The 27,389-nt window shown below is 65.1% G+C and overlaps 1 protein-coding gene across 1 annotated transcript in view; it reads left to right on the top strand.

Annotated features, from left to right (window-relative positions):
- Nucleotides 1-27,389, top strand: part of VAC14 (VAC14 component of PIKFYVE complex) — a 50,198-nt gene that overhangs the window by 16,207 nt on the left and 6,602 nt on the right. Inside the window, exons 11-14 of the mRNA XM_004600540.2 lie at nt 2,567-2,711; nt 2,864-2,929; nt 8,675-8,828; nt 11,888-12,020. Of these exons, the coding sequence (XP_004600597.1) occupies nt 2,567-2,711; nt 2,864-2,929; nt 8,675-8,828; nt 11,888-12,020 (498 nt within the window). The remainder of the gene's footprint in view (nt 1-2,566; nt 2,712-2,863; nt 2,930-8,674; nt 8,829-11,887; nt 12,021-27,389) is intronic.

The following is a 27,389-nucleotide window of genomic DNA, read 5'->3' as shown; positions in this document are numbered from 1 at the left end:
CAGCCCGCCCGGCCCTGTGGGTTCCGGGATCTGCCCTGGACGCGGCCCCTGCCCTGGAGGGGGGATGGACAGGGCCCAGGTGCCTGATGAGAAACTTCTGAAAGAATTGCTGCCAGCCATGAGCTCCTGTGCCCAGCGTGGCACTTGAGCTGCCCCTTCTCCGAGCTGAAGCATCCAGGCCCACGGGGGCCACTGGCGGTGTCACCCCTAATCGGGCCTGGAGCATAACGACCACGTAAAGAGAGATTCAGGAGGAACTGGGCGGGGCGTGCTCCTGCGAGGGGACAGAGGGAGCCCGTGGGGAAGGGGGTGCAGTGGCGGGCAGAGAAGGACCAAACCTTCCGACGCCCAAGTCGGTGCTGGCCTGGGTGGGGGGGTAGGCAGCTGACCCCCACCGGGTGTTGCACCAGAGGCCCGTGACAGCTGGGAGCCACAGGCCAGGTGTGGATTCTGGACCTTGGGCAAGGACCGCAGGAGACTTGGCAGTGGACAAGAGACGGGAAGTGCGGTAGCGGCCGTGGGGGCGGGGCTCCGGCAGCTTCAGTGACCGCCCTGGCCGCGGGGTCTAGGTGGGCCTGGGGCGCACGCAGCCCAGAGCAAGGTGGACTATGAGTACCCTGACCCCTGACATGAGAGCCCAGCTGCCGTCTTTCTGTGCGGTCTTCTATGCCCTGTGCATGCACAGTGGAAAGATCTAGAAATCAGTGCTTCCAGCTTCCACTTCTACTGAGTGAGGAGAATCATGATGGTCAGTTACACACACACGTCTGACCCCGGCCACCTTGTTCCGGGTCCCTCTCTGCACTGAGTCAGAGGGCGCGGGTGAGCCCTCAGTGAGACTCGGCTCCGCTCTGGCCCGAGTCTGTCTGCTGCCCTTGGTCCCAGCAGCCTGCGTGGCCCATGTGTGGGTCTGTGTGTGGGTCCGAGTGTGGGTCCAAGTATGGATCTGTGTGTGGGTCCATGTGTGGGTCTAAGTGTGGGTCTAAGTGTGGGTCTGTGTGTGGGTCCGAGTGTGGATCTCTGTGTGGGGGTCTGAGTGTGGGTCCACATATGGCATCTGTTGTGGTGCATGCATTTGCGTTGCTAGCAGAAGGGGTTTCACAGACACCCCAAAATAACTCGGATGCCCCCAGGAGTGACTCGTCTAGACGTTTTGGAACCGAGACAGTCTTTAGAGCTGGGAGTGGCTCATTCTCCTCGGGGCAGGCGGCCAGGGAGGAGGGGCCTCACCCACCTCTGCCAGGACACCCTGCAGTAGCCCCCAGTCCCGATGGCTGCTCTGAGCAGTGGTCACCCAGCCCGCCTGCCTCCCCCTCCTCCTCTCAGTGGTGCTTGGCCACTCCTGCAGCTTGGGGCAGGGCGGCCCTGTACAGCCCGTGATGAGAGAGACCCGAGACACATTCACCTTTTGTCCTTTGGCCTAACAGTGACCTGGGTGGAGGCACTGCCCGGGGCTGGCTCACTCTGTTCCCAGAAGCCCCTGAGCCACCAGGGTGGCCCTGGCTGGGCCGAGGGAGCTGTGGGCAGGGGACAGAGGTTCTGGGGGCCCAGGCGAGCACGGTGGGGGGCTGCTGCCTCCTCCCACAGCTGGGACAGCTGGCCATGAGTTCCCGTCACCCCTGATCCCTGCCACTGTATGTTGAAATGACAAACACACTTCAGGTACCGAAAGGAGTAAGATGTTGAAATTAGCTACACCCCTTCCCTTCTCAGTTAGAACGGGAAAATGTCAAATGCCGTGGGTGGATCCGATTGGGTTTCTCTTGGTTCAGGGAACGGGGTTCTGCTAGGGCCCCCAGATGCTGCAGGCACGTTTCTGTCCAGCTTGGGGCTCAGGGCACCTGGGGTTTCTGTGAAGGCCACAGAGCCGCAGCCTTGGCTCCTGGGCACATCAGTGACCAGCACATCGTGACAGGCTGCCATGACACGTTTGGTCGACACTGCCTCGCACCTTCAAACCGCCAGGGGGGTGTCCGGGGGGATTAGGAGCTCTCGAATTAGGGAGCATCTAGAAAGGACATGAGGGCCCAGTGCCCATAGGCCCCTGGGCGTGAGTGTCCTGCACGGGGCAGTGCTGGGGGAGGAAGGGGGGAGGCAGACAGGGAGGCCTCTGCCGCCCCCTCCCCCCGCCTCGGGACAGAGCATGTCCCTTGGCCGACTCAAACTGGATCATCAATGCTGACGGCCCCAGGGCCCCAGACCAGGCCACCTGGGTGCACATCTCTGCCTGGGTGAGAGAAGCAGCTTCAGCCCTGGGGGGTGGCTGGGAACAACTGCAGGGACCTCTCAGGGCCAGAGGGTCCGAACTGAGGCTGGAGTGAGCCTCGCTGAGCGGAGGGGACAGAGGATGTACAGTGTGGCGGTGTAGGGCGGGGAAAGCTGCCCCAGCTCTGGACCCCGGCATGCCCCACCTGCCCCCTCTGCCCTGGACGCGCACCCCACCCCCTGTCCTATCTGACCTGGACAGGCCCCACCTGCCCCCTCTGCCCTGGACGTGCCCCGCCCCCGCCCCTATCTGCCCTGGACAGGCCCCAGGCGCACCTCACCTGCACCCCTCCCTCCACAGCTCTGACCGGGCCCCTGGCGCACTCCACTTGGACGGGATTGTGCAGGTGCTCAACTGCCACCTGAGTGACACGGCCATCGGCATGATGACCCGGATCGCCGTGCTCAAGTGGCTGTACCACCTCTACATCAGGACACCCCGGAAGGTGAGCTTTGGGGTGCAGCACGGCTCCCGGGGTCTCCATCCTTGTGGCTCCAGAGTGACCCCGGCCCACAGAGGCACCCCCAGTGTCAGGTGTGGGGGTGCAGGGACCCCATTCCCGGCATGGTCAGCTCACAGTGCCACTTCTCTGCCCAGATGTTCCGGCACACGGACAGCCTCTTCCCCACCCTGCTGCACACGCTGTCGGACGAGTCAGACGAGGTGGGTCACGGCCGCCCCTGCCCCCCCTCACCCCTGCCACACGGCTCCCACACACCTCCCAGCTCACCCTTCTACGGTGCACCCCCTGCCTGTCGCCTGGGTGGGGAGCCGGAGGGACCCAGCTGGGAGTGGTGCCTGGGGCATTGTGGTCGGTTTGTCTTCCTGAGCCCTGGGGCACAGGCACACGGGACACCACTGTGACTTCCAGCCTCACTCAGGCTTTGCTTGGTTGGGGTCACAGACGCCGGCTGGAGAGCCTGGGACTGTCCCCACACCCCTGCTGACAGCCCAATGCCTACGAGGCTTCGTGTGGTCTCCGTCCCACAGGCAGCAGCGCCTGTGCTCGCAGCCCCCACACCGTGTGGGGGGGGCGGGAGGACGTGGTGGGACGGGGAGGCCATTGCCCAGCGCTCCCTGTGCAGACCCAAAGCTGCATACAAGCGGGTGACCGCTGTGCAACCTCACAGTTCTCTGTGCTTCTGGAAAACTCCAAAATGGGCTGGAGCAATAGTATAACAGGTTAGGCGCCTGTCTTGCATGCAGCTGACCCAGATTCAATCCCCAACACCCTCTATGGTCCCCGAGCACCGCCAGGAGTGATTCCTGAGTGCAGAGCCGGGAGTAACCCCTGAGCATCATGTGGTGTGACCCAGAAACAATAAAATCCAAAACATGCTCTGGAGTCTGCCCTTGAGCCCTCCTGCTTCCTGCGCACACAACCTCTCTCTCCCGGCCCGACGGAGCCCTGTAACCAGCGGTGTGGTGCTGGCGCCACCCAAGGGGATGCTCAAGCACCAGAGGTATCGTGCACGTGAGGTCTGTTCCAGCCCTGTAGCGTCCCCGGGGCCCCTCAAGCCCGTGCGGTTATCACCAGGGTATCATGGAGAGGGTGACGGTTCTCGGGCAGTCAGGACAGGTGCGGCAGGGAGTTTGTGTCATGGTGCTGGGAGCTCTCGGGGCCCCTGGCATTCTTGGAGGTGACAATATGTGTGAGTGAGCATCCGTCGGTGTGTCTGAGCCTGCGTGTCTCTGAGCTTGCACGAGCACCTGTGAGTGTGGTTGTGCCTGAGCTTCTGTCAGCATCTGAGTCTGTGAGCATGCGTGAGTTTCTGAGCATGCGTGTCTGAGCATCTATGGGTGTGCACGAATGTCTGAATGTGCGTGAACTTGTGTGAGCATCTGTGAGCCTCTGAGCATGTGTGAGCACCTATGAGCGTACGTGAGTATCTGAGTGTGCGTGAGCATCTGTGAGCGGGCATGCATGCGTGTGAGTGTGTGTGAGCCTCTGAGGGTGCAGGAGCGCCTGTGACATGCTTGAGTACTGGTGTGGGCAGAAGAACCGGCTGAGGGCAACTGCCTGAGACGACAGGGCAAGTGGCTAATTTTTTTTTTTTTTTTTTTTTTTTTTGCTTTTTGGGTCACACCTGGCGATGCACAGGGGTTACTCCTGGCTCTGCACTCAGGAATTACCCCTGGCCGTGCTCAGGGGACCATATGGGATGCTGGGATTCGAACCCGGGTTGGCCGCGTGCAAGGCAAACGCCCTACCCGCTGTGCTATCACTCCAGCCCCGCAAGTGGCTAATTTTAAGCCACTGTAGGAGGCAGGTAGAGACCTCTCAGCTCAGCTTCACAGGTCTGGGGGTCTCAGGTGAGGCGGGATCAGGGACTCAGCTGTCTACACTCAGACCCCCAATATCTGGGTCAGGGGTGCCGGGAATGGGTCTCAGGCCCCACCCCACCCCCCCAGCCAGCTCAGGGTCAGGCTCTGCCTGGTGCCCGCAGCTCAGCTCTCGAAGCCTCGGTGTCCTTGTCAGAAAACTAACTAGGGAGCCTTCTGGCTGCCCCCGCCAGTTGGCGGGCGGTGGCTGAAAGGGCTCCGGGACCTGGTGCCGCCAGTGGGGACAGCGGTGCTTTCCCACAGGGACCGAAGCCAGAAAGGATCCCATTCACCCCAGACCTCTCCCTCCGCTCTGGCAGCAGGGGCCGGGCCTGGCTCCCTCGGGGCTAGACCTGGGACCTGGACGAGCTCTGGGCCCAGCATCTGAGGATGAGCAGGGGAGACAGGGGGTGGGGGGGGCCTCGGGGGCTCCCCAGCCACCACTGTGGCAGAAGCTCCCCAGAGCCGAACCTCCTGGCGCGGTGTGTGGTCAGCCTTTGCCTGAGGGCCCCGCCCAGCCCCTCCCCAGCCTAGAGACACCCTGGCACAGCCGCAGGGCAGAGAGTGCCCGGATGGACCCCCGCAAGAAGGGAGGGGCCGTCCAGCCTGAGGGAACGTGGAGGTGACAGCGGCAGCCCTGTGCGACCCCCTCCTTGTGCGCTTCCCCTGCTCTGGAGGCCATGCAGCCCACAGCCTGGCCTGTCCTCAGAGCCGGTCTGCGCGCGCTGGCCGGGCGGGGGGCAATGGCCCCCGGGACCCAGGCAGGGACCCAGGCAGGACGGGCTGATGCTCTTTCCCCACCCCCAGCCGTTGCCGTGGTGACACAGGCCTGCAGAATATTGCTTTCTTATACCCCCCTTCTCTCACCCAGAAAGAAAGCACAGTGTTTTATATTCATTTTGCAAAAAGCTGTGGCACGCATACTAATTGCCTGGGCTTCCTCTGAGCTCCCCCAGGGCCTGTGTCCTGTTGGAGGAGGGTGTCCGGGGCCCGGGAGCTGCGCAGATAGCTTTGGTCCTGGAGGGGGTGCCCCCAGAGCAAGGCCCAGAGCTTTCTGACTGGCCGTGGGGTCTCCAGGCCAAGCGGGTGGGGCAGGGAACCTTGGCCTGGCAGAGACGCGGAGCCACGTGCAGCCCGGGGCCAGCTCCTCTGTGCCAGCCCAGGCCCTCCCCCCGCAGGACTCGTGCCCACGACCCACATCCAGCCCGGCCCTGAGTGGGGTTTGCCGGGCAGCTGGGAGGGGGCAGTGGCTGCCCAGGAGGGCCCCCTCCCACCACACGCCTCCCCTCCTCAATCCAGAGTATTCTCCGCTAAGTAGCCCCTTCCCCCGCCTCACAGGAAGTGTGTGTGTGTGTGTGTGTGTGTGTGTGTGTGTGTGTCACGCACGCACATGTGCACGAGTGTGATGTGCCTGCCTTCTGCAGGAGGAGGAGTTTATGTCCGCAGAATACCCGCCGTGTCCCCTGGGAAGTCTGGCCGGGGCTCCTTGCCAGCCCTGGGGACCACAGATGAGCCATCCCATGTGTCCAGCACCTAGGGTGACTGTGCTCATCACTGCGCACCACGTTTCCGCCTGTAACTGGCCCGTTTTGCTTCCCAAAGTGAGAGATTCCCCCTGTGAAGGACGAGGCCCCGCTGCTCCCGTGGGGCGAGAGAAGGTGATGTGGCTGGCCCTGTAGGGTGCCGGCCCACTGGCCGTGGCTCCCGACAAGCCCACCTAGAGCTCCTGTGGTCTGCATGGCCACCTGCAGGACGAGTCCCCTCCTTGGGCGCAGATGAGGAAACCGAGGCTCCCTTCTCTGCCAGAACCCTCTTAGGTCATACTCTGGCCCAGCCTGGAGTTGGCCAGGTCCAGCCCCACCCCTGCTCCCAGCTGGACCCCGGCTAGCTTCCCTGTGGGGCGCTGTCTCCCTGCGGATCCGTGGCTGAGCCTGCGGGCCTCGCCCCACGGATGAGGGGCTGGAGGGGGAGAGAGTGCTGCGGAAGGTCACCTGCGGGCAGGGCCAAGGGCAGGGTCCAGCCACAGGCCAGGGGGTGAGGCCCTGTGTGGGCCCCCGAGCACAGACCCCAGAGCAGCCCTGACGCCCAGGGGGCGGGAGGGAGACAGACAGAACTGCTGGCTGTCACGGCACAGCCTACATGGCTCAGGGCTGCCTGGGACACAAACTCCCTGCACGTAGAACCGACAGGCGAGGCCTGGAGCCAGGAACAGCATCGTCCCTGCAGCCAGGCTGGGGTCCACTGCAGAGGCGGGGAGGACACAAGCAGGGCCTCACCCTGGCGCAGGTGAGGTGGGCCTGTGGGTCAGGAGCTAGCCGGGTGCCTGCCCGGAAGAGGTGTGCTGAGCTGGCAGGTGCCAGGCACGGGCCACTTCCAAGACCATCATTCACCTGGGAGTGTGAACCAGGCAGGATGGTGTGAAACAGCCCCTGACCTCTCCGCAGAGCAGAGTGGTCCCTGAGGATGGCCGAGAGTGGGGGTGCCGGTTTGGGTTTTTGACTGGATTTCTTTCTGGATTTTTTTTTTTTTTTTTTTTTTGCTTTTTGGGTCACACCTGACTATGCACAGGGGTTATTCCTGGCTCTGCACTCAGGAATTACTCCTGGGGTGCTCAGGGACTGACCATATGGGATGCTGGGATTTGAACCCGGGTCGGCCGCGTGCAAGGCAAACGCCCTACCCGCTGTGCTATCGCTCCAGTCCCTGGACTTTATTTTTAACCCCTTTCTTGATTTTGTACTTGGGAGCCAAACCCAGCAGTGCTCGGGAGTGACCCCTGGTAGTGATCGGGACTCGATGCGGGGGATCAGATGGAATCAGCCACATGCACGGCAAGAACTTCAACCCCTGTATCGTCCCTCTGGCCCCGATGGCCTGTTTTAAACATACTCATTTTTACTTTCATGTTTGGCTTCGTAAGTTGCAGTACTGGTAATGTCAGGGTTTCATGCGTGCAGAGTGTGTGTGTGTGTGTGTGTGTGTGTGTGTGTGTGTGTGTGTGTGTGTGTTCTGTGTCTGTCCAGCTACACGATTCTGCCTTTCCTCGGGTCACGTTTCACTGTGCACGCAGCGCACACGGCAACAGAAACAGTGACCAGGACCAAGAGGCGCCTGTAGACCTGGAGAGGACGCCCCCCATCTGCCAATGTTCAGGTCGCATAAAGCGCTTGTGAAACTTAGTAGGACACGAACAGCCCCCTCCGAAAATGGGGAGAAGAAACGAGCAAAGCCTCAGAGACACCCGGTGTCCGGCAGTTTCCTGAGAAATGCCCCGCAGCCCGCGCCCTTCCCTCTTACAGACGCTTTTCACTGGCGACGAAGTTCACCTCCGGCTGGGGCCGGACGAGTGGCCTGGCGGGAGGGGGACACCCCCCAGCCCAGGCCGCGCCTCATGGCTTCCTGTGGGGACACGTCCATCAGGGCATCACTGCCTGCCATGTGCGGCCGGGGCTCTGTGGCTTTCGGGGTTCAGCGTGCGATGGCACGTGGAGGAACTCTTGCCCTTCTAATTGCCTGACAGGGTGCAGCCCCCCACATCCTCTCCCTCCCGCCACGTTCAGAGCAAGGCCCTGGGCTGCCACGAGCACAGGCTTGTTCATCAGCACATCCGGCCCCGCAGGAGTGGGGGTGCCGTGGAACGAGCCCCGGCTTCGACTCCAGGGGCTCAGCTGCCAAGCTTCGGGCCTCACTGTTGGGTTGTGGGCGAGCCCCCCACGCCTGTCTGCCCCAGCACTCTCGGCTCCCTGACTGAGACGGGCCGTTTGTCCCAGCTCAGGCCACTGCCGACTCGGGGGTCCCCTGGGTGCCTCCCGCACCAGCGTCTTGTGGGCGGTGTGGGTGCCCACTAGGACTCCCTGCCAGGCTGGGGAGGGCAGGGTGCTGCTGTCCCCCTCTGAGGGGAAAGGCCAGGCTTCTCCCAGCCCCGGAGGCCACTTCCGCCCCCTAGAGCCCGCCTCGGTGGGGCTCGGTCAGTTCAGAGCCAGCCTGCACCCTCAGCTGTTGCTCCCACCTGTCCCCACATCCTCGAGGGCCTGTCCCCACGCCCCCGGGAGGGTCGGTGACCTCATGCTTGGCTTTGTGCCCCAGGTGATCCTGAAGGATCTGGAGGTGCTGGCAGAAATCGCATCCTCCCCCGCCGGCCAGACGGATGACCCGGGTCCCCTGGACGGCCCTGACCTGCGAGTCGGCCACTCGGAGCTCCAGGTGCCCACAGCCAGCAGGGCCGGCCTGCTGCCCCCCGGTGAGTCTCCCCGGCAGGCCTTTGCCCCCTCCAGGCCTGGCCCAAAATTCTCTTACTCTTCCGCCCCAGCCAGGAAGCAGCCTCGGGAACCTCAGGTCCCCCCAGGTGGAGGACGCGGCTGCCGTGTCCTTCCTGCTGAGACACTAAAAATAGCGGCCCAACGGCCAGCAGCCTGTTTCTGGGCAGTACCTGGTGTGCAGGTGGGCCTGACCGTCTGGGCGCACCCCCAGCCCCAGTGCCCAGACCCTGCAAAGGTGCAGGTGGATGAAATGTGCCTACCGTGTCCTGGGGGGGCCTGGGGTCCCTCCAGCCTCTCCTGGTCCTGGGACGCAGAAGCTTTGGGTCAGCTGAATCGGAGGCCCCTGTGCTGGCAGCTGCCCGGGCCCGGCCGTGCCCCCACTTTGGCCCACAGGGAGACACTGAGGCTGGTGCCACACTCGCTGTCCTGCCCCAGGGCCAGGCAGGAAGAAGGGGCTCCCGTCACTTGGGGCCACTCTCCCAGAATCCATCCTGTGTCCTGAGTCAGCACTGGGGTTGCTCGGAAACGTCTGGTGGGAGCAGAAGCCGAGGGCCGGGGTCTGCAAGAGCAGGGGGAGCCCCTCCCCAGAGCCCCCGCGCAGAGGACAGTGGACGTGCAGGCCCCCAGCGCAGCCCAGACCCCCAGCGGGGCTGCGCCACCCACAGAGACTCGCCCCATGGGGAGCCGCCCGTGGAGAGGGCACCCGGCCGAGGGAGCCGGGCCTGCCCAGGGTCGGGGTAGATGATGCTGTGGCAGGAAGTCTCAGAGTGCAGCTGAGCCGCCCCGGAAGTGGGGTCCTGCAGGAGTGGGCTTCCTCCGCCCTTCTCACCAGCGCGTGAGACCCCTGGAGGAGCAGGCACCCCCTCCCCCTCGTGGACTCGGCAAGTGCTGGGGGGCTGGCAAGGAAAGACCTCACGACCCTGCCCCTGGGAGCCAGGCCCTCAGATAGGGGGGCTGCAGCACACGCAGAGGGGCTCGACCTCCCGCCCCTCCAGGCTCGCTCTGAGGCTGCGCCCCTCTTCTCAGCAGACACGCCACAGCCCGGCCCTGCTCGCACCAGACTGGGCCCCCCCTTCCCCCGCACCCCACCCGCCTGGCCCCACCGCCCAGCCCCCACCCCCTCCGCTCCTTCCCAGCCCCAGCCCCAGCCCCACGCGCCCCCCCCCCACACTCCCAAGCTCCCCGAACCCGCCCTGCAGAGTATCTGTCAGGGCCACCAGCCCCAGGGCCCTGGAGTGGGGTAGGGGGTCAAACAACCCAGGGCAGGAGCAGGGACCCCGCGGAAGGGGGGAGCGGACCCACGGAGGGGCCGGGCTGGGCCGCCGGCCCGCACGCATCTGGTTTTGCTGAACTGTGACTCGGTCGTGAGCGAGGCCGGAGCTATTTTTAGCCCGACGTGCGAGGCTGCGCCGTGTCGGGCTCCCAGCTCCTCCAGACGGCTGCTCGGCCGAGCTCCTCCTGTCGCCACGTCAGGGTTCACTCAGGCGCATGTGGGGCCAGCCCTGTGCGCCCCCCTGCAGCCGGCCGCCCCTCGACTGGCCGCCCGGGAGAGCCTGCCCTGGACCCCTGAGGCCAGCAGTGCCCAGGCGGGGGACCCCAGCCCCTCTCTTCTTCCCCCGTCCCTGGGGCCTGGGGCGGGGTCTGCAAGCTCGGGCGAGGAAGGTTCCGGGCAGACGGGGCAGGGTGGGCCAGGGAGGAGGGGCTGCTGGAGGCCCCACGGGCCAGCCCCACGCAGGCACACGGGACACAAGGGAGCCCGTGCCTGCCACCCCTCCCTCCCTCTCTCGTGGGTCCTGCCCATGCCCCCGCCCCCTGGCATGTAAGGTGCCGGAGGCCCCTGCCAGCCCTGAGGCCTGAGCCCAGGGGCTGTCAGGAAAGGGGGGGCTCAGTGCGGCTGCAGCGGGGTGGGGGCAGCCCCATTCACGGGGAGCGGAGTTTAGCCGCATCCCTCTGGCCTCTTGCTCTGGCCCGCCTGGTGCTGCGAGAGGCGTGGGCCTTGCCCTGCGCCTGGTCTCGGGAGGGCGGGGGCTTCCCCTGCTCACACTGACGGGCGCTGGCTCTGGGTTTGCTGGAAACGGCCATGCTATCTCTAGGTACGTTCTTTCTGTCCCTGACTTTGTCCTAAACGGATGTCGAGTCTCGTCAAAAGCATTTCTCTGCTGCTTTTGAAAGGCTCCTACGATCTTTGGGGCGGGGGGGGGGGGGCACACCCAGCAGAGCTCAGGCCTTCCTTCCAGCTCTGTGCTCAGGGGTCGCTCCTGGCGGGACTCGGGGGAGCCAGCTGTGGTGCCCAGGATCGGGCCCGGCTGTGGGTGCGGTGGACCCCTGACCCACTGCTCCTCTGGCCCTGATCAGGCGATGTTTCTTGCTTTTGCCGATGTGGTACATTCTGTTAGCTGGCTTGCGTGTATTGAACGGTTCTTCTGCTCTGGGAGGGGACTCCACGCTGACCGTGGGGGTGACCCTTCATGATGAACTGCTGGGCCTGGTCTCTGAGGCTTTGCTGAGGACCTTTGCATTGGGCTGCAGGGTTACTTGTCTGTTCCTGGTCTGGGTTTGATTTGGTCTTAGGGCCATACCCAACAGTGCTCAAAGCTCACGCCTGACACTGTGCTCCGGGATCAGTCTTGCCAGTGCTCAGGGGATTGCATGCAGTGCCAGTAATCAACCCTGAGTTGGTCACCTGCAAGAAGTGCCCTCCCCACCGTAGCACTGTTCCGGCCCCAGGGTTAAATGTCTGCTCTCAGCACCCGGGCCTCTGTGTCTGTCTGTCCCTCCCCTTGTGGATCCTGTACTGACCAGGAGGAGAATACCTCAGTGACATGGATGAAAGCGCCTTGCTCAGGGCCCAGTGAGCCATTGTTCTCTGGGGAGCACCCTGGTGTCTGCATGGAGGCCACACACATGCATGCACGCACGCACGCACGCACGCACGCATGCACGCACACAGCAGCACCTGTGTGGCATCTGCATTTGTTTCTCTCCGGGGCGCCTCCCTCCAGGACACAGGATAACTAACCCCCTGTTCCTCCATCTGCAGGTTCCAAAGGCTTAGAATCTTCTCCCTCCACGCCCACCATGAACTCCTACTTCTACAAGTTCATGATCAACCTTCTCAAAAGGTTCAGCAGCGAGCGGAAGCTCCTGGAGGCGAGAGGCGCTTTCATCATCAGGTCAGCCCCCGCCCTGCCCATCACACATCACACCGGCCGGGACCCGCACAGCCGGTGGGGGGGGAATCTTTGCCGGGGGGGCACCTGAGCTGGCCACAGGACATCGGGACGTGGCAGGAGTTGTCCCAGCAGAGCATCCTGGGCAGGACGGAGCAGAGTGTGTCTGCTGGGAACCAAGGGCCGGGGAGAAGGTGACCTCAGGCCCTACACAGCACCGGGCTTCGCCCTCAGTGCCCTGCCCCCCCGCCCCTGCCCCCTGTACTTCTGGGGCCAGGCTCCTCCCTTTGTTATTTTTTTGTTTGTATGTTTGTTTGTTCTTGTTTGGGGGCCACACCCAGAGCTACTCAGGGCTTACTCCTAGCTCTGTGCTCAGGGGTCACCCTTGGTGGGGCTTGGGGGACCATATGGGGGTCCGGGACTGAACCCGGCTTGGCTGTATGCAAGTGGCAGGCGAGCGCCCTCCCCCTTTGAGGCCAGCTATGTTTCCAGGGGAGATTGGGACGCGAGGGGGCCCGGTGGGTGCCGGGAGCCCGGGGGTGGAAGCAGTGGAAGTCAGGACTCTGCAGGAGATGAGCGGGTGGTGACCGGCTCCTCGGCCCCGCGTAAGAGCCCAGGATGGCACTGCGGGTCAGGGGCAGGGAGCAGTATCGCCATCCTGGCGACAGCCCAGGAGAGGAGAGACGGTGAAGAAATGCTTGGAGAAGGGCCTAGGCCCAAGGCGTGTGTCTGATGTTGATGGCATTCATTCATTCGTTCGTTCGTTCATTCACTGGCCCACTGGCTCTGTATGGAGTGCTGATTGTGCAAGGACTGTTGGTTCTGGAAGGTTCTGGATGGTTCTGCTCTGGTGCCTTGTGCTTTTGTTCTCCCAAGGTCGGTGGTGAGAGGGCGGGAGGAGGCCCCGAGGTGCCCTCGGTGTGATGTGACGGGGGCGACTACAGGCGGGCCTAGGAGGGAGAGGCCAGTGGGACAGGGGCGGCCAGTGGAGAAGCGACTTGGGGGGCAGGAGAGAAGCACCCGCAGCTCACAGCCCGTGTCCTCGCAGAAGGAGGGGCCGTGGGGCCCGGGGCTCAGAGAGGTGCAGGGGGGGGGCTCCCACTGCCTGGCCCCCTCCATGTTCCCCCCTCGAGCCCCCAGGGCTTCTCGTTCAGGCCCCAGGAGGAGGCCCCTGCCCTGCAGCCCTGGGGGTGCCCTGCAGACCCCACGACCTCCGGCCATGACTCATCCCCTCCACGCCCCATGGGGGCACCCGTGGGTGTCCAGGACCCCCAGCCTGCATGGCCCTGAGCTCGCTGCCCTGAGGTCCAGCACCAGCTCCCAGCTGCCCCAGGCCGCACCTGTGTCTCCTTCCCCTCCTGGGTATCTGCTTTGAGGGGTGCAAAGGGGCAGGGAGAGGACCCCCTCTTCTGCAGCAACACGGGCCCAGATCACGCCCTCCCGCCCCTGGGGACACGGGGGCGAGCCGGCTGTGGGCACCGGGCTGGGATTCAGCTTCAGGCTCGCAGGGAGCAGCTGTCTGAGGTGCCGTGGAGGGGGGGGGGAAGGCCCAGGAGCGCCCGCCCCGCCCTCCAGCCAGGCCCTGGGCACGTGCTGAAGAGGCCAGTGGCGCCCAAACATCCCAGCCCGCCTCCCGCCGGACCGTGTGCGCCCACCTTCCCGAGGCCCCACGGCTCCGTGGCCGCTCGCTCCCCGGCGCCAGTGGTGGCACCTTGTCACTCTGCAGAGAGTTACATAAGCACTGCCGCAGCTCTCCACAGCCGAGAGGGGGGCTGCGCCGCCGCATGATCTGGGCCTGGCCCCCCACGGTGGTCTGGGTGGCGGGGGAGAGAATCGAGCCTTCTGTCCCCGCGGCGCCCACCAGCAGCCTCGCCCAGCCCCCGTAGAACAACTCAGCCCCGAGTGGGTGTCTGTGTACCCTCCCCTCCTCCGGCCTCTTCCCAGCGTGCCTGCCAACGCACGAACAGCGCGGGACTTGTTTGGCCCTGAACCGCTGCCCTTATCCTCGGGGGGCGGGGGCGGGGGGCGGCCTGAGGGAGGCGCGGGGAGCCCAGCGGAAGCCGGCAGCTGCGGCCTGTACAAGGCCGGCTTCTGTGCGGGCAGCTCGGCGGCCAGGAAGGCCCTCTGGCCCGAGGCCGGCCCGTCAGCTGCGTCCCCTCCCTCCCCTCCCCTCCCCGCGCGCCAGAGGCCGGCTGGGAACTCAGAGCCCCGTCCCCCGCCCCAGCCTGGCCTCTCCCAGGAAACGGGGTGCCCCGGGGTGAGAGAGTCTGAAGCACCCCTTGGAGACCCAGGGAAAAGGTCTGAGGACGCGTACCCCTCCCGCCAGCCCCTTGATAAGGCTTCTGGCTCCTTCTGGTGCCCCCCGGCCCCGCCTCTGCACCCCCAGCGTCCTGGTCTCCGTAAGACCCAGAGCTGGGGGTGGGGGGCTGGAGCAATAGCACAGCGGGTAGGGCGTTTGCCTTGCATGCGGCCGACCCAGGTTCAAATCCCAGCATCCCTTATGGTCCCCTGAGCACCGCCAGGGGTAATTCCTGAGTGAAGACCCAGGAGTAACCCCTGTGCATCGCCAGGTGTGACCCAAAAACCAAAAAAAAAAAAAAAAAAAAAAGACCCAGAACTGGGGCCAGGGAAGATGTGACCCTGAGTGGCCGCCTGTGTGGGTGGTGGGCAGGGGAGCAGCTGGCCACGGGGCTGCTGGCCACTCCTGGCCAGGGAGGCCCCCACTCCAGGGCCCCGCCAGGCAAATGCGCTTTGCTGTCCTTGCGCCTTGCGCCCCGGGGCAGGGCCAGATGGCACGGGTGGGAGGGGATGCGCCCACCCCCGTGTCTCTGTGTGCCACTTGCAGCAGTGAGGAGGGTGTTGGCCAAGCCCCCCAGGACCCGTGAAGCTGGTGCAGGGATGCCAGCCTGCGCGGTGGCCCCGCGCCCTGGGCCCGGCGCACCTCAGCCGCGCTCAGCTCCCGCCCAGCCCGCAGGAGAGAGCTTTTAAGAGGCCCCCTCGCCCGCCTTGGCGCTGCCTGGCGCCCCGTTAATGGACTGCGTCCGTGCGCTCCCAGTGAAGCTCAGCTGTCCTGGCCGGTTCCTGCCCGGAAGAAGGCCTGGGGCTGCCTCGCTGATGGCCCCGGTGGGGCGGGAGGCCGGAGATGGACAGCGATCCCGTCAGGAGAGAGCTCCCCCCGCTAAGGCGCTGCTCCTGCTGCCGCGGGCCCACTGCCCGGCTCCCTTCTGGAGTGCTCTGCCTGGACAGGGCAGCAGAGGGAAGCGGCCTTGGACTCCGCTGGGGGCCGAGCCCCTGAGAACAGGGCGAACCCTGCCAGGCCTCGATGGTTGAAGGGTCTCGACCAGAGCGCCCCATCCCGCCCTGTGACCCCATAGGCCCGCCCGGAGGAATGATGCTCCTTCTGCAGAGTTCCAGCGGGCGGGGCTCCTGGGTGGAGGTGGGGGCCCCGCGGGAGCCGCGCCGCCCCTCGATCGAGCAGGCCAGACAGCACGGGTGCTCCCTGGCGGCCCCGGCCCCCACAGCCCCTCAGGCCGGCCCCTTAGAGCGGCGCTCTGTGTCGTCTGGAAGCTCTGCGGGCCGTGAGCTGGTAGTCAAGTGGTTGCCTGGGGACGAGGCCTCGGTAGCGAGAGTCTGAGGCTGGAGCTTGCCGCCCTGTCGGAGGCCTTCGTGCTTGACCTCAGGCTGCTGGGAAACGGGCCCTGTGAGACCTCAGCCGGCGAGCCCACCACTGCCGGAACCTCTGCACGCCCCCGCCACCCTCCCTCTTCCAGAGGGGACAGAAAAGCAAGGGTCCCAAATTTTTATTTTGTTTTGAGGCTACACCTGGCAGTGCTCAGGGCTTACTCCTGGCCCTGTGCTCAGGGAGCTCTCCTGGCATTGATCAGGGGACATAGTGGGTGCCAGGGATCGAACCCGGGTCACCCACATGCAGAGCAAGCACCCAACTCACTGTGCTATTGTTCTCAAAGTCTTTTTTTATTTTTCTTTTTGGGTCACACCCAGCAATGCACAGGGGTCACTCCTGGCTCTGCACTCAGGAATTAACCCCTGGCGGTGCTCAGGGGACCATATGGGATGCTGGGAATCGAACCCGGGTCGGCCATATGCAAGGCAAATGCCCTACGAGTTGTGCTATCACTCCAGCCCCTCATTCTCAGATTCTTGAGTTTTAACTCCGAAGGGTTTTGTTTGTTTTCTCTCCGTGGGCTACACTCGGTGGCGCTCGGGGCTTACTCCTGGCTCACTGCTCGAGGTCACACCTGTCAATGTGGGGGGACCGTATAGTGCTGATGCCGTTGGGTTCCCTGGGGTGACTTATGTGAAGTGGGGAGGAGAGTCAGTATCTGCTGTTTTCTCTCGACCCATCTCTGCCACCCTGGGAATGGTGCCACACCCCCCGTGCTCTCTCTCCCACCTTCAGACTGGGTTTGACCACCGAGAACAGCAGTGCAGAGTACCTGCATCACCCAGTACACAGCACCTCAGCAAGCTTGTCCTTGCCCTGGTGTCATTTCCACTTATGTTGGAGACCCGTGTGACAGCCACATAGTATACACAATTACACACAGGTTTCTGTCTCTCGCCTGGGTTTCTGTCTGTCTTTCTCTCTCTCTCTCTCTCTCTCTCTCTCTCTCTCTCTCACACACACACACACACACACACACACACACACACGGGTTTCTGTCACATGCAGCTGGTGCACGGCCGTCCGGACCAGCTGTCCCTTTCCCACAGAGGTTGCGTCTCTGAGAGTGGGGGATGTTTGCTCCTTGGGGGACCCGGGGGAGGGGCGGCTCGGCACACAGCAAGCGCGTGTGAAGGGAGGCGCTGTCCCAGGCCAGTCACAGGGGCCCGGAGCGTCCTGGGATGTGAAGAGGAGGCGGGTGCTTCCCGACGAGCCGTGGGCCTGGGCCTGGGCCTGTGGCTGTGTTCCTTTGAGGTGCCACTGCCTCCCCGGCCCCTCAGCCCGTCTGGGGAGATGAGCCCCAGCTGTGGGACCACCCAGGGACCTCCATGGAGCGGGGCTCGGAGGCTGAGGGGAAAGCCGCTCCCTCTGTCTGGAATGTGCTTGTCCTCGGGCTCTGGGAGGCTGCCCTGCCCTTGTCCCCAGGGTCCTCGGCCCACGGGAGCCCATCGGGCCCCTCAGATTCACCAGGCTGCAGTGACGTGAAATGCTTAACAGGCCTGTGCCCTCCCTGCCCCACCCCTGCCCCCATCACTTTTTTTTTTTAACTTTTTCAGTCACATCTGGCAGTGCTCAGGGGTTACTCCTGGCTCTGCACTCAGGAATTACTCCTGGCGGTGCTCGGGGGGGCCATATGGGATGCTGGGAATCGAACCTGGGTCGGCTGCATTCAAGGCAAACACCCTACCTGCTGTGCTATCGCTCCGCCCCCCACCCCCATCCTTTTGGCACTCCCTGCCCTGCCCCCATCATCCTGGCCTTCCCTGTCCCATCCTGCCCCCCACCCATCTTCCTGGCCCTCCCTCCCTTCCCTCCCCCCATCTTCCTGCCCCCCACCATCACCATCCTGCCCGCAGACAGGGACTGTCGTGCTTGGGCTGAATCCCCACTCCTGACCTTACCCTCCCTTGGGGTTGCGGTTTCGGCCACACCGTCTCCCTCTCTGAAGCCCAGGAAAGGGGCACGGAGCCTGGTGCCCTGCAAGGCCTCTCCACTCCCCAGCCAGCGCCCTGCTGTGTTCAGCCTGTCTCACACACACACACACACACATGCACACATGCACACACACACACACACATGCACACATGCACACACACACACGCTCACACACACACACCCTGTTACACATCCTGTCACACACGCATCCTATTACACACCCGCACATGCTGCTACACACACATACGTATCCTGTTACACATGTGCACACCAACAGACATTCTGTTACACCCTGTTTCACACATACCGTTACAATATCCTGTTACACCATTGCACACACTTACTCTGTTACATACATAACAGCTTTTTTGTGTGTGGCAGCTGGGGCATGGGGGGTGGGCCACACCCAGCAGTGCTCAGGGCTTACTCCTGGCTCTGTGCTCAGGGAACACCCCTAGCGGGCTGGGGGAACCACATGTGATGCTGTGGGTGGAACTCGGGTGGAGCTGAGGCAAGGCCAGCACCTGCCCGCTGTAGCGTCACTCCGGCCCCTCTGCCACAGACACGCACGCCCCCCGAGCTGCTGCTGAAGCCTGACGCCGTGCCCAGGTGCCTGTCTTTGGTGTTCTCATGGGCCTGGCGGGGCCCTTCTGCGCTGTCCCAGCCCGGCTGCAGACAGTGGCCGTTTGTCCTCCGTCCCTTCCCGGTGCTGCTGTGATGGGGGACCCGCTCATGCAGTCCTGGGGTTCGGGCACCAGGGGCCCCAAACGGAAGCTTGGCATGTGGGGTGTTCGTGGGATGGAACCTGCCACACGGACACTCCACCTAGCGCCACCCCCTCCCGGATCAGTGTGGGGAGCCCCGCGGCCCGCCTGCCCTTGGTGCCACTCCCAGACGCTGGTGCTGCCGCAGGGGCCGAGTCTCCAGCCCTCTGCTCCCTGCTCTTAGGGGTCCCCCAAGAGCCCCTGGGGTCAGCCCCGCATGGGGAGACCTCCGGCAGCCCCTCCCCCCGGTGCTGCGCGCTTGGCGTGAGTGGACGCAAGCCGTGGTGGACAGCAGGTCCCACACGGAAGTGCTGCTGCCAGAGATGTCCCCTCCTTCGGACACTTCCTGGGGAGGCTCTGGCATCGCACCTGTGGCTCGAGCCCACTTTTTTCCTGCCAGTGGCCGTAAGGAAGGGGACGGAGGCCCCATCGGCCGCCTGTGCGTGGTTCCCGATCTGCGAGGCGCCTGCTCGCCCCTCCCCCGCCCTCGCCGGTGAGCGCTGGACGTGGCTCCGTGAAATCACTCTCAGTGTGATCCTGAGGGCAGAAGCAGCTCTTCTCACTCTTTGCCAGGCAGTGTTTTCATGGGGAAGGGGGGGCGCTGGTGGGCGTGCACCTTCCCACGCCCTGCTCCGAGAGAACCTTCCTGACCTCCACACACTCCGTAATGGGGGGAGGGCATGGGGCTGCAGCGGGCGCCGCTGGACACTCTGCCACCAGGCAGGGACCTGGGCGGAGACCCAAGCTGGGCCAGGCCAGGGTGGTGGCACCTCTGAGCTCCCCGTGGCACCATCTGTCCTCTCAGGCCCCAGACACACGTCCCTGGCCTCCCCGGACCCTCCTTGCAGTTTTGATGGGCTCTCATGTGGACAGCCGTCCCCCATCCCCGTAGGGCACACAGCCCTAGCAGCCTCGTCGGGGGGCAGAGGAGGTGGGGGGCAGAATTCCTAGAGAGAGCGGGCAGATCCTGAGGGCCCCATGGGAGAGCACGCAGATACTGGGCCCCGGGGGAAGGGCCTTTCCCAGAGCGGGCAGATCCCGGGGGCCCCCGTGGGGGAGGGCCATTCCCAGAGAGAGCGGGCAGATCCTGGGCCCCGGGGGGGAGGGCCTTTCCCAGAGAGAGTGGGCAGATCCTGGGCCCTGGGGGGGAGGGCCATTCCCAGAGAGAGCGGGCAGATCCCAGGGGCCCCATGGGGGAGGGCCATTCCCAGAGATAGCGGGCAGATCCTGGGCCCCGTGGGGGAGGGCCTTTCCCAGAGAGAGCGGGCAGATCCCGGGCCCCATGGGGGAGGGCCTTTCCCAGAGAGAGCGGGCAGATCCCGGGGGCCCCATGGGGGAGGGCCATTCCCAGAGAGAGCGGGCAGATCCCGGGCCCCATGGGGGAGGGCCTTTCCCAGAGAGAGCGGGCAGATCCCGGGGGCCCCATGGGGGAGGGCCATTCCCAGAGAGAGCGGGCAGATCCTGGGCCCCGTGGGGGAGGGCCATTCCCACAGAGAGCAGGTAGATCCTGGGCCCTGGGGGGGAGGGCCTTTCCCAGAGAGAGCGGGCAGATCCCGGGGGGGCCCGTGGGGGAGGGCCATTCCCACAGAGAGCGGGCAGATCCTGAGCCCGGGCCTGGCCACTGTCAGAGCCGTTACGTGAAAGACCCAGCATGACTGACTCGGGGAATTACATGACAGCAGAATGTGCTCGATCTACCAGTTTTCACAGTCAGTGGCCAGAGGGCACCATGTGGAGCTGGACCCACCCGCACCCCCTTGCCCAGGGTGGCTCCCAGGAAGCAGGTTCCTGGGTTCACGCATGCTCAGACCTGCCGCCGGGGGCTGATTGCCCCCCACCAGCCCCCCAGCACCCACAGTGCTGCCCTGTCAGCCAAGAGTGGCTCCGTGCGGGCACTAGAAACCCCAGCAGTGAGTCTCCAGGGAACAAGGAGCCGCTCAGAGCCCGGGCAGGGCCCTCGGGGCCCACCTTGGCCAGTGCCTAGATAGAGACGGGTGGGCAGCAACGGACAGTGTGGTCCTGGAACTGGACCTCCAGCAGCTGGTGGCCACGCCATGGGGGCCACGGGGTCGGGTCGTCACCCAGCTCAGGCACAGGGTGGGATGGTGCCTCGTCCTCTCCACCCCTCCGAAAGGCGGGGTTGGGGTTAAGTACAGGCTCGCCGGGTGCACACCCCCACATGCACCCCATATGGTAGCTGGGCGCCTCGACGGCTAACCCGGAGCGTCTGGGGAGGAGACTGAGTTGGGGGGGCCTGGGGCCAGCCAAGCCCCTCCCCAAGACGAAGCTGGGTCTGGCAGCTCGGCGGCAGGGCCCAGCCCCCAGCACTGCCGGCATGACCGAGAAACGCGCGGGGGGCGGGGGTGCCCCGGCTTCCGGGGAGCAGGGCTGTGACCTGGATCCTACGTTCCCGCAGAGCACGGACGTGCCCTAGTTTTCCCTCCTCGGGCTCTGCTGACGCTGGGCCAAGAATCGGCTTTTAGAGACAGCCGGCGGGGCCGGAGCCAAGAATCTATAGAGCCTGCATCTGCGACCTTGCGTAGAAAACGCTTACTGAGGGGAAATGGGTGGGTGGGGGGGCGCACTTTAAAATTAAGGAAATCAATGTGGCCCCTCACCCGGCAGTCCGACTCCCCCCACCCCCACCACTGCACATCGGGGGTGAACAAGCAAGTGGGTAAAAATACGGGTTCCAAGAGCCCGAAACCAGGCCACAGCTGGCGGCCAGCGGCGTCCGCTGCGTGTCGGGGGAAGGGGAGCCAGCACGTGCTCCCCGCCCCCACTGTGAGGGGCGCTGCCCTCTGTCGCTGGGCAGGCTGCCGGGGACAGAGCCAGAAGGCCCTGTCGCCATTGGCACTGCAGGGGAGATGCCCGGAGCCAGGCCGCATGCCGGGATGGCGTCTCACACGGCTGGGCCCTGGCACCAAGGTAGACCAGAACTCAGCACCCTGTACCCCCGAACTCCCAGTGTCTCCCCCCACACCCTGCCACCGTAGTCTGCTAAACCCCAGAGGCCGCCTGGCACAGCTGCTTGGCAGTGGCTCTTGCCGCCCCATCATTCTAGAAGGTTCGGTGCTGCTGGGACAGCCCTGGGAGCAGATAAAAACGAGAACCGAGCACAGAGCCATCTCCCCGCCAGTCCTTCCTGGCTTAGTGAGCTGCAGGGTTCGAGGGGCGTGAGGCACGCTGCCCTCAGCCGCCCCCACCATCCGTGTCAGGCCTGGGCCCACCTCCGCCCCTGACGCCCAGTGGGCCCTTGCTTCCTTCCTGCCCAGCCCCTTCCTTCTGCCTCTCAGGGGGAGCCCCCGGCAGGAGGGTAATTGGTTTCCCAGACCGCCCACTGGGCACCCTGTCTGCAAGAATTTCCTATCCCTGACCGACCCTCCACAGGGAGACCCGCCATCTCACTCTGTCCCCAGGAGAAAGGTGGGGAGGGGGCTGCCTCTCCCACCCGACACAGCCTCTGGCCCACTCCTGCCTTGATGCCTAAAATTGCAAGGGGGGGCCCTGCCTCCTGCTCCCCAGCGCCTCACCTGCAGCCCAAGACCCTGTGCCCAGGGGCTCCGGAATGTGTGACTGAGCATTGCCTCCCCCACCCCCATATGTGGGTGTCTGTCCCGGTGGGTGGGGCTGGGGCCAGGAGGATGTGGGTCCGTACTGCCTCGGGAGGTCATGGCCTCCTTGAATCTCCGAGCCTTGGGGACTGCGTGCACCAAGGGCACGTCCACGGGCCCCACAGCGCGGCAGGGAGCTGTGACCCAGGCAGGAGTCAGCCCAGATGGGTGCAGTGCCGCCGGGGGCTGGGGTCAGGGCAGGTGGGGCCCTGGCACCACCTCCCGAGAGCGTGCTCCCTACTGCCCTGCGCCCCACGGGAGCATCAGCGGAGCCCGGAGAGAGAACCTCTGGCCTGAGAACCGGACGGGACGGGTGGGGAGAGTCACATGCCTCGAACCCGGAGCCCCTGGTTTGATCCTCAGTACCATCCAGTGCAGCCCCACAACAATTCAAAAAACAGCCCAGGGGCTGGAGTGATAGCACAGCAGGTAGGGTGTTTGCCTTGCACGCGGCTGACCCAGGTTCGAATCCCAGCATCCCATATGGTCCCCTGAGCACCGCCAGGGGTAATTCCTGAGTGCATGAGCCAGGAATGACCCCTGTGCATTCCCGGGTGTGACCCAAAAAGCAAAAAAAAACAGCCCAGAGGTGAGCTGCCCCCGCTCCGAGCACTGCCGGGGCTCCCTCTCCATTGAGAAGCCGCTCCCCGCCATTCTATTTCCGGAGGCCGCCTTTCCTCCTGCTCGTATTATGCTAATCGCTCCCTGCGAGCCGGCGGCTGGGGAGGAGGTTTGCCGGGTTTTCCATGAAACCTACGCCTTTGAAGCCAAGAACCACAGCGGCTAAAAATACGTCTCCGGCTGTTGATCCTCTCATTTGTAAAACGCAGGTTTCCATTGTTGAATCTGCAGCCCCCACCCTGAACCCCACATGCCGCGGCCAGGTCCTGGAGCGGCTTCTGGGTGCCTTTCTCAGGATGCAGAGACGGCCCCTGACCACCACCTCCGCCCCCAGCGTTCCCCCGCTCCCGTCTCCTTCCAAAGTTCCGTGGTGCCTTCGTCAAATGTGTTCCCCGTGCTGGTGGTTTTCCAGCCAAGCCCGGCTCAGAACGGCCCTGCCGCATCCTTTGCAGCATCTTCACATCCCTGGGAAGATCACAAAAGGGATTTTATTCCGCCTGCTGGTGGGGCTGGCAGAGGGAGTGTCTGGAGGCAGGAAGCAGCCCCTCCCCTTCCCCTGGGCAGGAAGGACCAGGTCCTCTGCCCCAGCCTGACCTCTCTGCTCTGCTCACGGCTCCCAGGGGCTCGCTGCTGTTTGCTGTTACCCACATGGCCCTCGCGACCACTACCTGGTCTGTTTCCCGCCCTTTTCCTTGGTGCCCTGTAGGTGGACGCTTGTCGAGAGCTACAGAGAACAGGCCCAGTTAGTACCATTTCATCAGTCCGCCAGGCTGGAGGTGGGAAGGCCCCGAGTCCCCGTCCCGTCCCCCCCATCCCCGTGTCACAGCTGCCCGCAGGGGCTGACCATGCAGGGAGGTGGCCCTCCTCCCCATATACTAGACCCACCTCTTCCTTGGGCAGCGCCCAGGGGACTCGGGAGCACTCAGGTGCAGAGAAACTCGAAGTGCAGCCGCGGGTCCCTGAGGCACAGGAAGCGGCTCCTTGGGCGATCTGGGAGGGACACCAACCCCAGGATGCGGCAGCAGACCCTGGCATGGGGAGCTTGTGTGAGACTCAGCCTGCGGCAGCAATGCCACCAGGAACCCAGGGGCGACCAGCGGGCCGCAGGAGGGAGGCAGCGGGGCTCATGCCTGCCTCTTTGGGGGGCTGCCAGTAAAAGACCCGCGTTCCCCCTCGCCCTGCAGAGTGGCCTTGCGGGGGCCTGCTGGTCACTGTCGGGGGCAGTGGTTTCCATTTGGGATGCGCAGAACCTGCTGTCCAGGCCTCGGCCACAGGCTCAGGGGAGCCCAGCTCGCAGCTGCTCCTGGCGCCGGAGGGCAACTGTGCGAGCTCTGGGGCTGGCAAGGACCCCAACACTGGGGCTGAGGGGGGCACTGAGGGACCTGGTCTACTGCCAGAGAGGCCCCAGGGCCCCGCGGGGCTGCGGCCCAGGCAGGCTCGGTGCTGACTGAGGGGTGAGCAGTGCCTGAGCGGCAGGGCGCTGTCCCCAAGCCCGGAACGGAGGCGCGGCCGGGGAATGAGGGGTACACACGCACACAGCGGGGAGCAAAGGGGGAGGGGGTGGGGCCCCCAGCGTGAGCAGCCCTGCCCGGCGCTCGGCCCCCCTCAGGAGGGCAGATCTGAGGGAGAGGGAGATGGGACCCCTCTGCCCGAGCACCCCGGCAGGGACAGAAGAGCTGGCCCTGAGGAGGGGACGCAGGGACCTGGACTCGCCCGTTGGCTTCACTCTCCCGCCAGGAGCTTGCCCGGGGTGGGTGGGGGGGGAGTGGGCGGGGACACAGACTGGGGTCAGCGTCCATCGGGGAGAGGCGCTGCAGGAGTCTCTGGCTGGTGGCCCCGGGGTGACGGCAGCAGGCTGGGCCCCACTCTCCCGGCTTCTCGGACCGCAGCAGGTCTAGGGATGCCCAGGAGGGAGCCCCCAGTGAGGGCACACTGGAAGGTTCTGGAGAAGCGCGGGTTCAGTCCCTCAGCAGGTCTCCCGACCTGGCACCAAGGCCTCAGTCACTGTTTCCCGGGATCAGTGCCTCAGGGTGCCCCGGCAGCGACCACAGGGGCTCAGGGGGCAGGTGGGCAGTGCCCAAGTGATGCAGGGGCACTCATGACACCAGCGTGGCAGGTGCTGGGAAGGGAGGGGCCACGGGGGCCAGGGTGCATCCCCACGTCTCTCCCAGTTGACTGTTGTGATGTGGGTTTCCGTGGCGGGACCCCCTAACGCCATCCTTCTGTGCCCTGAGTCTTACAGGGGGGACACGCAGAGGCCCAGGACTTGCCCACAGGTTGGAGGCCGGGATGGACCTGCTCACCTACTCTGACCCTCCCTGCAGCCCCAGCGCCCTGTGTCACACCCCTGCCCACCGGTGTCCCAGGCCCTGGGACCTCCTCCCTTCTGGAACGTGGCCTGTGTGTCATCCGCCCGCCCTCACCGTCCCCCACCCCCGAGGCCTCTGGCAGATCCAGCCAGTATGTGACAGACACACACGCACACACGTGACCCGGGTCTCCCTGTCCCCAGCTCCACATTCTGTTCTCCCAGTTTACCCCTGTGACCTGGCCATGAGCCCTAGCAGCGGGTTCCCCCTCAGCACAGCCCCCCACACACAGGCCTTTGTGGGTCCAGGAAGGAGACAGGCCGGTGACTGTCAGAGATGGCTCTAGGGCAGCCTGGGGCGGCAGGAGGTCAGCTCCCCGTGGGGGCGCGGGGGGCTACCCCTGCTGGGCAGTGAGGGGACAGTCAACTTCACCTCAGATCCCACACGGGCTGGAGCTGTGGCCCCCCAGAGGCCGCCCATGATGGCCAGGAGGCCAAGTGCACAAAAGGCCCTTTTCTCCCTTTGCCTCAGTTCCCCCCCCCACCCCACCCCTTCCACCCAGCAGGACCCAGAAAAACAAGTCCCCAGCCTCCTCCTCCCCGCCCCGGTGCCGAAACTTTCAAGTGTTCAGACACTTGGGCTGCATTAGCTCGCTGCGTTTGGAGGCCAGAACCGCAGGGTTACCATGGCTGCCGCTGCCCTGCGGCCGCCGAAACAAATAAAACATTCCCAGTTTTCATCCTGGGAGCGAGAGCGGGAAGGGAAGGGGAGTGCGGGAGGCTCCCGCCGGGCTCTGGACGGCCCCCCGCCGGGCTCTGGACGGCCCCTCTCTGAAGGCGCCAGGCGGGGCGTCCCTGCGGCTGACCCCGAGCCACTTCTCCAGGGGCCCCCCCTTGCTCCGGGCTCCCTGTTTCCTGGCCGGGGTATCAGGGCATGTCAGATTCCTGGGCTCTGCAGGAGGCCCCGGGCGGCCTGCTCTGCAGCGGGGTGGCCGGGCCAGGCGGGAAAGGCCGAGGCCCCGACGGCCATATGCAGGGGGCCCTGTTGTCCAGCCTCAGAGACAGTGTGATCCAGGAGTGCACAGACAGGCCCCTGCTGGCCCAGGGGGACCTACCCGGGGCACAGGGACCTGGGGACTCTAGTGCCGGCAGGTGGGTAGAGGGATGGGACACATGCAGGCCCGGCCGACAGGGGGCGCCAGTGGGATCCGCGTCTCCAGCCTCTCCCTTGGCCCCTACCAGGCTGGGGTGCGGGGAGAAGGGGGCACCCAGGCAGGGTAGCGCCGTCCCGGACCCTCCAGGGGCTGGAGCCCCCCCAACCCCAGCATGCTATGATGGAGCAGCAGAGACCGGCAGCCCAGTCTGTCCCCGAGCCCATCACCAGTCGGTCGGACTGTCGTGGCCGCAGGAGGGGGTGACACAGCGGCACCTGGGGGGCAGGCGGGGGTCTCAGGAAATGGATCAGCACAGCCCGGCGTGTCTGGGTGGCCACGACAGGGTTTCCCGTAGGAACAGCAGGGTGGGACGCAGTGGGGTCTCCCAGCGTGGACAGGATCCCAGCGAGTCCCAGCCTGGGCTCCTCTGAACTGGCAAGAAACTGATGTCCAGGGCCCTGGGGCCCGCAGGCTCCAGAATGATCCCCCGTTGCTGCACAGAGGGCAGATTTGGGGGTCCGGGGAGTGGGCAGGGAGGGAGCACAGGGTTGCTCGGTGGGTGGTGATGCCCCGTTGGCCTCGGGGATGTTTGACGTGCTTGTTGGACAGCCAAGCCAGCCCCTGGGCAACCGCTGCCCCTTGGGGACCCCCATGGGGCAGCTGGGCTGGCCCCAGTCCCCTCCAGGACTGAGAACTGAGGCACGGGAGGTGGAAGTCATGGGGACGTGGCACCCCGTGGCTGAAGGAGCAGTTCCAAAGCCACTGCCACCCCCGCGGCCTGCCAAGAGCTGGGGCTCCCGGGGGCACGCCCCTCTGCCCCCGCCTGTTTCTCGCACACGCCCCGCCCCGCCATCCTGCCCTGCGGCCCCCGTCCTGGCAGCCGTCTCAGCTGTGGCCACTCGTCATGGAGACTGCAGCAGCTGCTGGCCCAGCCTGCGTGCCTGTTGTCCAGAGGCCCCCAGCCTGCCCTTCTGGAACATTCCTGTCCCACAGCCCTGGAGACAGGAAGTGCTATCTGTCTGCAGCCAGGCTGGCCTTCATCCCAGGAGCTGGGGTGTCCCCACCCGTGTCCCTGCAGGGGAGCGGCTGCACCCTCACCCCACTGTGCCCTCCCAGAACCCCGATAAAGGAGAAGACAGGGTCACTCAGACCTGGGTCGGGTCACCCAGCCACCGCCCCGCTGTCCCCAAGCCGTCCCCGCTCCGGGCAGGCAAGTGGAGAGCCAGCAGGCGTGGCCTGAGCCACCCGACCCCCCGCAGCCCTGTTTGCGTCTCTGGTGGTTTCTGGCCCA

The sequence above is a fragment of the Sorex araneus genome, chromosome 8 (assembly GCF_027595985.1).
Source record: "Sorex araneus isolate mSorAra2 chromosome 8, mSorAra2.pri, whole genome shotgun sequence".
In the NCBI taxonomy this organism is placed as follows: domain Eukaryota; kingdom Metazoa; phylum Chordata; class Mammalia; order Eulipotyphla; family Soricidae; genus Sorex; species Sorex araneus.
This window is presented reverse-complemented; position numbering and strand designations above follow the sequence as displayed.